At 39.3% G+C, this 13,175-nt stretch overlaps 2 protein-coding genes across 2 annotated transcripts; both read left to right on the top strand.

Moving 5' to 3' along the window:
- The first annotated feature begins 1,166 nt into the window (after nt 1-1,166).
- sike1 (suppressor of IKBKE 1) lies at nt 1,167-5,416 on the top strand. The gene is made up of 5 exons (XM_017706439.2): nt 1,167-1,604; nt 2,638-2,743; nt 2,874-3,016; nt 3,126-3,239; nt 3,853-5,416. Exons 1-5 carry the CDS (start codon nt 1,446-1,448, stop codon nt 3,970-3,972), a joined length of 642 nt encoding a protein of 213 aa, XP_017561928.1. The 5' UTR covers nt 1,167-1,445; the 3' UTR covers nt 3,973-5,416.
- An 855-nt stretch (nt 5,417-6,271) lies between these two features.
- micos10 (mitochondrial contact site and cristae organizing system subunit 10) lies at nt 6,272-8,716 on the top strand. Its single transcript, XM_017706449.2, has 4 exons — nt 6,272-6,431; nt 8,000-8,047; nt 8,141-8,250; nt 8,448-8,716. The coding sequence occupies exons 1-4, from the start codon at nt 6,368-6,370 to the stop codon at nt 8,454-8,456; spliced, it is 231 nt and encodes a 76-aa protein (XP_017561938.2). The 5' UTR covers nt 6,272-6,367; the 3' UTR covers nt 8,457-8,716.
- The last annotated feature ends 4,459 nt before the right edge of the window (nt 8,717-13,175 follow it).

The raw sequence follows: 13,175 nt of genomic DNA on the forward strand, positions 1-13,175 counted from the left end.
AATGAAAAAGTAATGACATCAATAAAGCAAGCCACTATATAACTAAGTATACTTTCGCATGTGATACGAGGTTCCCTTGGCAGACTAAAAAGCCCGTGTTGAACCTGAGGATGTGTCGTGAGGTCTTTAGTGTTTAGTGTTTGTCAAACACTAGAGGGCGCTCCAAAGCAAGTCCAAAATAAATGGGTTAATAAGAGTCAATATGCAGCATTTGAGCAAAATCAGTTTATAAATGTTCAAACATTTTGAATGTAGAAGAACGTGTTGATTTACCAAAACACAGAACAGCATAAAACATTTAAACTGCTATATTATATATAATTTAAGCTGCTATATTTTAAGCATATCTGAACTCCTGTTATTGGAGTTTGGTTCATTACAGAGGCAAAAATCTTCACTCATGAGCCGATCAACTCAACACTGAGCACTCGGTAGCAGTAATGCTGACCTTCTGTGGAAGAAAAATGAAAGATACAGGTGAGTTTTCTTTGCTTTTTAGTCAAATACTTGCTTCTACGTTCTAAAATAACGTGAATGTTCTGGATAAATGGTCAGAAACTACATTAACTTGTCGTTTTCGCCGTTTAGCTCCATTCACCCCCCCCCCGTTTAACAGTCATGCTTTCGAAGGGATGGAGAAAGGAAGTGAGCAGGTTCCCCTTCAACTGGCTCTGACTTCACTCGTTTGAGAAAGAAAGTTTATCATTCTGAAGTTGCACTCTGGCCTCCCAGCATTTAAGGTGGAACAGAAAATTCAAAGAAAAGGCTGCCTTCGGCCCTGTTTAAAAAAATATTATTCTCTCTTTTCATTATCAGCCTTCTGTACGTGCAACTAATTCTATATATATTAGTGTTCAGCATGAAATGCACTTGCATTTCACTTTTGTGCGCTGACTTTATACCTTTAGATATTCACCATTCATAATTCAAATTCACCATAACGTCCCAAACAATTAAAACATTTTTAAATGTTTAGATAATTAACAGGAAAATTTAGGAAAATTAACAGTATAAAAGGACAGACTATAAGAAAAATGTATATAAAAAAATAGATATTATTAAAAATGATAATGAAAGTGGGAAAGTGTAGATGTTTGGAGCTGCTCCCAGATCAGCCAGACCGCCGCTCACCGGCGGAAATGCGTGGAGCGCATGCGCAGTTCTGGTTTCGCTTTTCTGTAGTTGTGAGTTTCTCGATCTCCTGTTTATTTTCGATTTTATGTCAATAATCGCTCGTCTGAGTGAAATTAGGACAGAAGGCTGGAAACATGTAACCAATGAAGCCATATCTCCAAGCTTTTGATTGGACATTGAGTGCATCAGTTTAGCTAGCAAGCTTATTTCAGTGTTTACAGTTTTGGCAGCGACAGCAGACCGAGCGAGCCCAGCGCGGCAGTGGATACGGCCGCACACCTCGCCTGTGTTTCTGCGGTCAAGCTACAGCCATGTCGTGCACGCTGGAGAAGGTGCTGTCGGACGCTCGGACTTTGCTGGAGAGGCTGAAAGAGCACGACACGGCGGCGGAGAGTCTGATCGAGCAGTCGAGCACCCTGAGCCAGAGGGTCCACAGCATGAAGGAGGTGGGAAACGCTCTGCCTGATAAGGTAGGCCAGCAGGGGCTCCACCAAGCAGATTGTACATGCTGTGTTTTTATCTAACGATGCCACTTTCATTCATCCACTTCGACAGTGTCACTGTGGTGACACACTGCCATATGCTAATCACAGAATCCTTTATTTACTCTCAGCCACAAGGACTCTTATTTAACGTGAAATGGTCCATTACTTGTATTTTTATTTTCAACTGCTTATGACATTTGAATGGTTTAATATGACCAAATTCCATTCTTTATCTATAGTAAACAGGCTGTTTTGTACCTGGGCTTTAAGAGAGCTGTGTAAATGACCTCTCTTCTGATTGGCTATTGTGTTTTGAATGCGGTTCAGGCAGAAACACTCCTTGCAACTTCAACATGAAGGGGCGGGGCTAAACTGTAAGGTGATATGTGGGTGTATGTCAATGTGTTGGTTTATGTGACAGGTAATGTTTCCATATATGGAGCTTGTCCCTCAAGCAGTCCAAGCTCAAAACATGTCTTATAACCTAAACGTGAATGCACTGGTTTTCATTGTGTTCAACTGTGAGGCTATTTTTGCACTTTACTGTCTATATTAGCTGCATGGCCCGGAGTCTGAAAGGCATGTTCAGAAACTCGTACAAGTACACGACCATGTACCAGCACTAATCAACATCTCACTCCAGCACTTTTCCTGTCTCCCAGCATTCATTGTTCATAGATTATGCAACTACATGAATACAATATTTTTTTCTCTTCATTCAGATGATGTTAAAAATATCATGGGAATATAAAATAATCAACCCAGTGTTGTACAGCTGATTGATTTGTGACGTGAATGTATTGTTAAAACCCTACTTCAGATACTATATAAAACATTTATTTCTGAAAGGGAGGAATATGAGTGCTTTAAAAGTGAAATGTGTGTGTCAAAAGATAGATTGTAAATAAATGTGATATGCTTTTGTCTCTTGAAAAGCCATCATGAGGAGTGATCAGTAAAAATGTTGATTAGAAATGTACCTTACAATGTTTTTTCACTGTTTCTTTCATTCATCCAGTACATGGAGGAGAGTGCAGGATACCAGGAGCTCTCCAAATATAAGCCCCATGTTCTGCTGTCTCAGGAGAACACCCAAATTAAGGAACTTCAGCAGGAGAACAGAGGCATGCTGCTGAATTTACTAATTTATTATAATATGCATGCCTGGTGAAAATGGATTTAATGTCTTAATAGTCTCTTGGATGCATAACATTTCCAATGATTGCTTTCTGCCGTTTTCCCTTTGTTCCACAGAGCTTTGGCTTTCCTTGGAAGAGCACCAGTATGCTCTGGAGTTGATCATGGGTCGATACCGCAAGCAAATGCTTCAGCTAATGATGGGAAAGAAGGAGCTGGACACCAAGCCTGTGCTCAGCCTTCACGAGGACCATGCCAAAGTGTGTACCATCTCTTCTGTGCCGTATTGGGTGTTTTATAGGACTTGATTTTATATCTTTGTGGTTTATTTTGCTAGCACATGCTCACAAAGCATTGTCATTGGCATAGGAGGTTCAGAGCCAGCTGGAGCGGATATGTGAGATGGGTCAGGTGATGCGGAGAGCAGTACAAGTGGATGACCAGCACTACTGCTCTGTGAAAGAGAGACTGGCTCAACTGGAGGTAATGTATTAGTCCATGGTTTTGTTAAAAGGGATTTACACTGTTTTGCCTTACTACAGCCTGAATGTATGTCTGCCATTAACAGCTTTTTAAAATATGTTTTAAAATATGCATCAGGCAGCGTTGCTGTAATTATTTTCAGAAGCATTAAATGTTACAGATGTCTGGTTCCCATCACCATATTCATTTTTGTTTTCCAAAGAAAACCATGTATCTCCATTTTTGTTTATTTATTTATTATTTATTTATTTATTTTGTTGTTTTTACATCACTTTAAGCTGTCCTTTACTCCTTTACATTGTCTGAAAATTTCATGATGAGTGGACCAATAGAAATGCTCTAAAATCACTTGGAATAAAATGTCTTTACACTGACTTACATTAGATTGTTTTTGCACTCTCCTGAAAAGTTACGATTTCGGAGATGCTTGTTTTTCGTTGGACAGCTATATATGTACACACACACACACACACACACACACACACACACACTTGCTCACTGTATTTTTATACATTAAAGTTTTTATATATTAATTGATTTATATATTAAAGCCAGTTGCTGTAAAGTTTTTGTTGTCACCATGAAATTTACTTAATTTTTCTTTTTAATTCAGATTGAAAACAGGGAGCTGCGTGATCTCTTGGCCATCAGTAAGAACACCCTGAAACCACACAGAGAAGAGGTCAGCCAACCGAACACAGAGCCTAAGTCCAAAGTTGCTGACAAGAATTGATGACATCCAAAGACACAAAGAGTTGTCTTGTGGCTGCAGTTTCAGTGCAGTTTCTATTGTACCATCTCACTCTCAGGACACCTGTTAGCTCACATCTGTATCATGGTTTATTCATATTGCTGAACCATCCCAGTGTATCCTGACCTCCTGCTGCCCACTGCTGCACTTTCTGTGATGGATTAACAGAAGCAGTTTCCTTCTGTTTTTCTCAGGAAATACACACAGCAGCCCCTCATCAGTAGACAGCACTCTGCAAACCTAAATATACTTCTGTTTCTGCAGCTCTTTTTTGTTTTATTTATAAAATATTCACTCTGGAAAATCCTCAGATTTTGCTGTATTATCATATTTTTTCATGCAAAAACAGCCACGCTGAGTAAAATAATGGTGGTTAGTTTCCTGTTAGTGATTTCTTTAAAATGACTATAATCTGAAAAATACCAGTTATTCAGACTAACCAGAAACACCCATAACATGCCCAAGGAGGCTGCTCTGTTGAAATGAGCAAGAAACATTCAAGGGAAATTATTCCATACATTATTAATGACTATAAGGACTTACAGAGTGGAGTGGCTGCTAGTAATGTAATACTTGAAGTATGCCTAATACTGCTGTCTGTAATATGGTGTCAGTAAATGAGCCAGTATTTAAAGTCTAATCTAAAGCTCACTTTTTGAGCAATGTGTCATCATATTATGAGTTTGTTTTTGTTTTTTCGTAAACTGACTGGATTTTCTCCACATTTTTAAATGGTCAAAAATGAAAAAAAAAGTATCTTTCGGTTTATAAAACTATAAACTGATGTGAAACTAACTACAGTGAGATTTTATTTAGCCTGCATGTGTTTTGCAAATATCTGTTAATTAAAATTTTGCATGTGTGATTTTAATACAGCAAATCCTGAATCATTTTTGGGTTGAATATTTTTTTGCAAGATATTAATTCCATGATGTGTTTAATATGATGATTTAATATGATTTTTAAAATAAATAAAACTTTAAAATGTAGCCTTGAATTTGACTGGCTGTGCTAGCTTTTAATGAATAAAATGGACTTCTTATATGTTTTGGTCTTTTCGAAAGAAATTCCGTTCTGGTCTGTGTCTCAGAACTGGCCACAACAGCTTGTTTCAGTTTGTGAGTACAGCAGAAGAGTAAACCCTGAGCTCGAGGTGAGGTACATGGTGCTGGTTTTCCTGATCAGGGCTGATCCTGAGCCGTTTAAGACTGAGAGTATCAACTGGTGGTGTTATTTAGTTCATGACTGTGCTTATTATGTCATACCTGTAGTGTCATGCAGGTGCTTCTAATATTATATGGTTGCGTTGTCACCTCAGGAAATTGTTACAGTCATTATTTTTTTATCAACTAGATATGTCAAATGTAAGAGAATATTGAAATATTAAAAGTACTTAAATGTTGACTTAATAAAACATTACAATGACCGGGCTGACTTTTGTTGTTGTTCGAAGCATCTCAGGGAGAAAACAAACCTATGGAGACTCGCTGTCTCTCCATGTTTATAAAATATTACACTTGCACCGAGGTGATGAGTTTGGAATCACTTGTTAAAATAAGTTTTATTATTTTATGTATAATAGTAAATGATACAATTTGGTTTTAAATCTCATAACCTAGACACAAAACAAGTCCTAGATGTTTTGAATTATTATATACTAAGTTAAAGTAAATGATATACTGTAATCATATGTGTGCAGGTTTTTGTCAGGCCATGTCCAGATAATATTCAAATACGAGGCTTTCTAGGTGATCATTTATTATACACTCTTGATGTTATACAGCATTCTCGGTTATTTTGGAATAATCTACAGCACTGTTTTTCCCTTTTTTCTGGATTCTGGGTCTGCTGCTACTTAATTTGTAAGACTATTCATTATTTGAAAGCTGTGAAGTTGCACAGGACTGACACACTGAATTCATTTTATACAACCAAATTTTAATATTGAAAACACTGATTTCAGATCTTTGAATTGTAACTCTGACATTCATTATTATATTTGCAAATTCCTTTTTGGGGTCAGTCTTACATTTTTACTGTTCCACGCCTGTGATTTTTGATATTTACAATTTCATGCAAAATAAGTGAATAAAAATAAAAATTGTTACTCGCTATTTTTTACTTGATACTTCTGTACTACTCAAGGTACTTTTACTTATATTTGAAGCATTTAAAGTCTAATCTAAAGCTCACTTTTTGAGCAATGTGTCCCACGTAGACCCACCTTCATCTCTCATGACTTGCACGCCTGTCCAGCAGGTGGCGCTAATGCTCCTGCTGTGTGGGTGACCTCCCTCACACATTCGGGAAAAATGACAGCTTAGCCGCCTGATACAAAGTCAAGCCGCTTCAGCCTGCTAAGATCCTCCGTTTCAACATGTCTGAGAAAGAACTGGGTCAGAAATGGGACCGCTGCCTGGCGGACTGCGCTATCAAAGTCGGTAAGAGGTCCGAGAGTAAACTTGGAGAGACGGAAGAATAGGAGCTAATGTTATTCCTTTAAAACAGCCTTAACGTTACATCAGCTAGCTTAGCTACAAGGTTAGATTAACGAGCCATGCTAAAGCTAACGTTGCGTTCAGCTTAAGGCAGCCAGCGTTAAAACCGAAATGACCGAACTCGATTCCGTTTTTAAGCCTGAGGCGCTTTTCAAACACACTTTCTCTCAAAGAAGCTTTACAGAAATCCGGATCCAGGGCCTGTTTTTACAGCGCACTTCAGGAGTAGCAGTGCTGATCTAGAATCGGCCAGTGTCACAAAATAATGTCAGAAATATGCAGGAATCTGATCTGAGATCAGTCCTCTGACACAGGACTGCTTCCCAACACCGACCCGGAGCTGTAATGATTGACTCATGAATCACTCAATGGCCTGACTCATACATAAGCTAGCAATACTAAACAAAATCCGAGCCAGAAACTGTAACCCACTAAAGGGGAACCGATTTTTCAAAGAAATCTACACAGTTTAATGCTTGAGACGTAAATAAAGCTATTCAGAGTGGTTCTAGAGAAACTTGGAGTCAGAATTGTGGTGATAGGTACCAGGCGTCCTATAAAAAACGGCTGCCTCGCAAAGTTGTTGCATGAAGTGGTTATGAATACGCTATCTGATTTTGTGGTAAAGGGTTGGTTTAAAAATGTATTTTAATCCGTTTTGTACTGTCTATTTTGTTGCATCTTGTTCCTTAGAGGAACGTAATTTCACTACACTGTGTAAATGTACATAGATGGAATGACACTAAAGCCTTTTGGCTTGATTTGTTTGAATCCATTCATGATGGAGGGAGACTGTGAGAGGCAGGGCGCTGTGAGGCAAACTAGTTCACAAAGAACCATTACTATTTTAAGGTCTGTGATTACTTCACCACCATCAGGTTCATTGGCTGTTCTAGATAGTAACTAAAAAGGCTATATTTGTGTTGTGTACATTGTGTCCCCGGTTAATATCACCACCACTGAGTCTGTAGGTTTCACTGCAATAAAATATTTCACGCCAAACCACTCTGAATAAATTTACATCTCAAGCACTGTATCATTCAGAAATTGAATTGAAAATTGGTGGAATTCCCCTTTTAATGTTTAAAATTTTCTGTGATATCAAACTTACTTAAAAAGTAAGTTTATATCACCTGTTATTAATTGATTAGCCCCCCCAACAAAAAAAAATCTAATGTTTGCTGAAGTGAGCAAATCAGATGTCCTTCAAGGTATAAAAGGACTACAAAATTTCATCACTGTCAGTTCACGTTCAGAACACATCCTGGGGCATTTTTCCTTATACTAATTTGAGTTATTGGACATTAATGGGTTAATATCAAAGGTGGTCTGAGCTGGGCAGATACAGAAGCTCTTTGGTACACTGCACATCTAATCCAGACATAACTCCTCTCTGTGGGAAGTGAGTCACTAACTCATAGCGGAGGTAGCTTACAGCGCCACTGTGTCTGTGACTGGTCTTGTCTGTTTCTTATGATGCATGTCTAAAACCAGTTGTCTTTTTCTTGCAGGTGCTGGTCTTGGTTTAGGTATTGTCTTCTCGGTTATATTCTTTAAACGTGAGTATTCTCCGTTGTGTTGCTGTTGTGAATTAGACTGAATTAGTTCTTTTTTTATAATGAACACTTACTGTATTTGTACTGTACATACAGGCAGGACATTGCCAATTGCGTTTGGCACAGGAGTAGGGCTGGGCATGGCTTACTCAAACTGCCAGAACGACTTAAGTTCACCGTATCTTCTACACAGTAACACCACTAAGGTCAGTAACCTCAAGGCAGGTTATGTAATTGAAACAGTCACCAAATATTGCAGTACTTCCATCAGTTTGTTAGCACCATATCAGAAATGTGATGAGGTTCATTGATTGTTTCCTTTTATTTTTTACTCTGTATTTTAGAGATGTAGATCTCTATAATTTGTTGAAACAACAAACTGATGATTTTGAATCTCTTTTAGGAGCAGTAGCACCGTCCCATGAAGGAGTTTGTCTTCGTCTTTTGTTGCCCACGAGAGCCGACAGCCTAATGTCACTCTGTGGGCTTGTCCTCACCCTTCATCACTTCTGTGTGCCTGAACCAGACGTTCTGTCTTTATTTAATCACATTGTTTAAAAAAACAAAACGAACACAAAAAAAACAGGTTATGTTGGCAAATGTAGATTTAAGAATGATATGCTATGGAACAAATGCAGTAATTAAATGCTATTTTATGACATCAACAAATGATCTTGGCGTTCTCTTCTTTTAGTATTCTTTTAAGCTTATTTCTTGCAGGTTTCATGAAAACAAAAATGTAATCACAAAAGTGGATTTAATCATTAACGCTCCTGTCAGTAAACAGCACAACAGAGCAGTGTTAAGTCAATGCATTTGGTCATTGTCACAAACTGTTCAAATGAGACTGAACCTGCTGCATGAATTGAGCAATTTTTGGCAGTGTGACAATTCATGAGATGCATCTGGTCTCTACAGTGAAGTGCAAGCATATGAAGCACCTCTTCATTATAACAGGCTGATGTTTTTACCAGTAATTGCGCTTTTAACCAAAAGTAAAAACAGGACAGCTTTGTGATTCAACCAAACCAAATTGTTTATAGACTGAGATTTTGAGTTTCGCTGTAGAAAACACTATGGCCAACAAGTCATGATGTACTTAAAGGTTTGCCTTCAAATGCATGAAGAGTTTTTTTAGTTCTATATTTTTTTAACCTTTACTAAGTTCATTCTCATTCATAATTCCTAGATATAAGTCTTTCAGATTTTTGTTGTGGTCATGTTTTAGCATTCCAGCAGCTATATCATGCTGTGGCTATATCATAATACTGCTTAATGTTTTCTGGCCTTCTAATTAGCTTTTTCTGAAACATATGTCAAAACCCAGCGAATAACAAATAAATAAATACATTTTAAAAAGGGATCGACAGTGGCATTGGATTCACATCCATATCTGCAGAGGCACTTTGGCTAAAATGGAAAAATTTAACCCTCGCTAAGTCTGTTGTAAACAGGCCTGCTTGCCTCTTACAGCAGTGCTGCCGTCATCTTTAAAGTGAGGTGTCCCAGTTTAAAAGACTGGCTAAATTCTCTTCTAAGTATCTTGAAGGTGGAAGTATATTTTGACAGGCTACCGTTGCTTTGAAGTGGATTTTGCAGGGTAGGCTTTTTTAAATTGTGTTCACAAGTTTACTTATTCTTCAACTGAACTGTTTCTGTAGCAATGTAAAAAATTTACTGTCCAGTTTTAGAAAGTGTTATAATGCTAACAGATATACTACATTGCCAAAAGTATTCACTCACCCATCCAAATAGTTGAATTCAGGTGTTCCAGTCACTTCAGATTAGCTCAAGAACAGCATAGAGAGCTTCATGGAATTGGTTTCTGTGGCTGAGCATCTGCATCTAAGCCTTACATCACCAAGTGCAATGCAAAGCGTCAAATGCAGTGGTGTAAAGCGCCGCCACTGGACTCTACAGCAGTGGAGATGTGTTCCCCGGAGTGACGAATCATGCTTCTCCGTCTGGAAATCCAATGGACGAGTCTGGGTTTGGCGGTTGCCAGGAGAACAGTACTTGTCTGACTGCATTGTGCCAAGCGTAAAAGTTTGGTGGAGGGGGGATTATGGTGTGGGGGTCTTTCTCAGGAGTTCAGCTCGGCCCCTTAGTTGCAGTGACAGGAACTCTTAATGCTTCACCAGGCCAAGAGATTTTGGACAATTTAATGCTTCCAACTTTGTGGCAACAGTTTGAGGACGGACCCTTCCTGTTCCAACATGACTGCGCACCAGTATACAAAGCAAGGTCCATAAAGACACAGATGAGCAAGTTTGGTGTGGAAGAACTTGACAGGCCTGCACAGAGTCCTGACCTGAACCTGACAGAACACCTTTGGGATGAATTAGAGTGGAGACTACGAGCCAGGCCTTCTCGTCCAACATCAGGGTCTGACCTCACAAATGCGCTTCTGGAAGAATGGTCAAAAATTCCTGTAAACACAGTCCTAAACCTTGTGGAAAGCTTTTCCAGAAGAGTTGAAGCTGTTATAGCTGCAAAGGGTGGGCCGACATCATATTAAACCCTAGATTAAGAATGGGATGTCACTCAAATTCATATGCATGTGAAGGCAGACGAGCGAATACTTTTGCCAATACAGTGCATGTTTATTCATTATCACCATCACCGGCATGTAGAATTGTTGAGTGCTGTAGGAATTCCCAAGAGTAGTATGATGTATTTGTATAATGCTTATGGGATAATGTAGTAAGAGAACAATGATGGACAAAAACACAAGATAAACACAAGACAACATAAATTCTGTCAAACTGATGAAGCTGAGGGGTTCAATGCTGCACTACATGGTGTGCCATAATGTAACAAATAACGTTAAGTTTTAGGTCAAGAATTCCTGCTGTTGAACAGATGTTTAGATCAATATTTCAAACCGTTATTTGATGATGTACTTATTGTAACTGTGGGAGAGCAGATCATTTAAGCTATGCTTGGCTATTATACTAAAATATCTGTCGTTCTTTTTTGTTATTTCTTCACAATGCTAATAAAGGTGCATTTAATTCCATGTTCTACATTTTGTGTTTATACACTATATTTCCTAAAGTATTCACTTGTCTGCCTTCACATGCATATGAAATTGAGTGACATCCCATTCTTAATCCATAGGGTTTAATATGATGTCGGCCCACCTTTTGCAGCGATAACAGCTTCAACTTTTCTGGGAAGGCTTTCACCAAGGTTTAGAAGTGTGTTTATGGGTTTTTTGATCATTCTTCCAGAAGTGCGATTGTGAGGTCAGACACTGATGTTGGACAAGAAGGCCTGGCTCGCAGTCTCTGCTCTAACTCACTCATCCATGTCTTTATGGACTTTGCTTTGTGCACTGGTGCTCAGTCATGTTGGAACAGGAAGGGGGCATCCCCAAACTGTTCCACAAAGTTGGGAGCATGAAATTGTCCAAAATCTCTAGGTCTGCTGAGTTCCTTTCACTGTAACTAAGGGGCCGAGGCCAACTCCTGAAAAACGAAACCACACTACAACCCCCCCCCCCCCCCCCCCTCCAAACTTTACACTTGGCATAATGCAGTCAGACAAGTACCGTTCTCCTGGCAACCGACAAACCCAGACTCGTCCATCGGATTACCAGAAGCATGATTTGTCACTCCAGAGAACACGTCTCCACTGCACTAGAGTCCAGTGGCGGCGCTTTACACCACTGCATTCAATGCTTTGCATTGTGCTTGGTGATGTAAGGCTTGGATGCAGCTGCTTGGCCTTTAAAACTCATTTCATGAAGCTCTTTACGCTGTTCTTGAGCTTATCTAAAGGCCACATAAAGTTTGGAGGTCTATAGTGATTGACTCTGCAGAAAGTTGGCAGCATCCGCTCACCCCGCTCTGTCATTTTACGTGGCCTACCACTTCGTGGCTGAGTTGCTGTCGTTCCCAATCACTTCCACTTTGTTATAATACCACTGACAGTTGACTGTGGAATATTTAGTAGTGAGGAAATTTCACAACTGGACTTGTTGCACAGGTGGCCTCCTATCTCGGTACCATGGAATTCACTGAGCTCCTGAGAGCGACCCATTCTTTCAGAAATGTTTGTAGAGGGAGTCTGCAGGCCTAGGTGCTTGGATTTATACACCTGTGGCCATGGAAGTGATTGGAACACCTGAATTTGATGATTTGGATGGGTGAGTGAATACTTTTGGAAATATCAGTGCTTCCTATGAATAATAAGTAGTTAGTCTTTTTAGGCAAAAGGTGAAAATAATATATAATTTGATGTGACTACACAAATATATTTTTCTGAAGTGAGCTAATCATTTCTACAGACAAAAAGGAAAGAAGTAACTGCTTCTAAAATTACTGATCCATGTTAAAAAATCTATACTGATAGAACCTCTTCATTAATTCCAAATTAGCACTGCCTGTGAAGGTGCATAAGCACACATTAAGAGTGTGGTGCTCAGACACGTTCTGTCCTCGGCAGTGGCAAGCCAAGCTGGAAGGCACACTGGAGTGGAAGGCACAGGGATTAGGAGGAGTGAAGAGTCGAGAGGAAAAGCACGCAAACACTGATACCTGTAGTGCACTTGTAGATAAAGAGACAACCACAGGAGCACAGTAATCAACAAAACAAAAAAGCTTTTAACAAAAAAAGAAATCTTACAAGTGACAACCAAATCTCAGAACGTTCTGTTTTCATCATTTTCCAGGTGCTACAACTGCAAAGGTTTGATTCTTCTGTTCTCACTGAGCAGTCTCTCTCTCTCTTCCACACATACTCATACTAAAGCCCACCTCTCAGTTGCCCTCCCCCAAACGAGTGTCATCATGACACGCAGCTTTGAAACACGCTGACAGAAACAGAATTGCTCATACTGGTGCTAAGCTTGGAAGAAGCCAGACATGGATAAATATTTTTGCCACTTAGCTCCTTCCTGAGCTGAATGGGATTGACAGCATCTGACTACCTTAGCGGAGTGAAAGTAAGTGAGCTGATGAAAAGAACTAACCTTGCAAGAGGGAAGATGGATGGGGAATACTACAATGGGACATCTCTTTTCCTCACCTGAGAAGCGCATTCACATTCACATTCAAGTTCCTTTGGCTCAAGGTCTAGCCAGAAGACCTTCAACTTCATGTGCCTGCAAAATAATGGCTCATTAAGA

Source organism: Pygocentrus nattereri, chromosome 9 (genome assembly GCF_015220715.1).
Source record: "Pygocentrus nattereri isolate fPygNat1 chromosome 9, fPygNat1.pri, whole genome shotgun sequence".
Classification (NCBI taxonomy): Eukaryota; Metazoa; Chordata; class Actinopteri; order Characiformes; family Serrasalmidae; genus Pygocentrus; species Pygocentrus nattereri.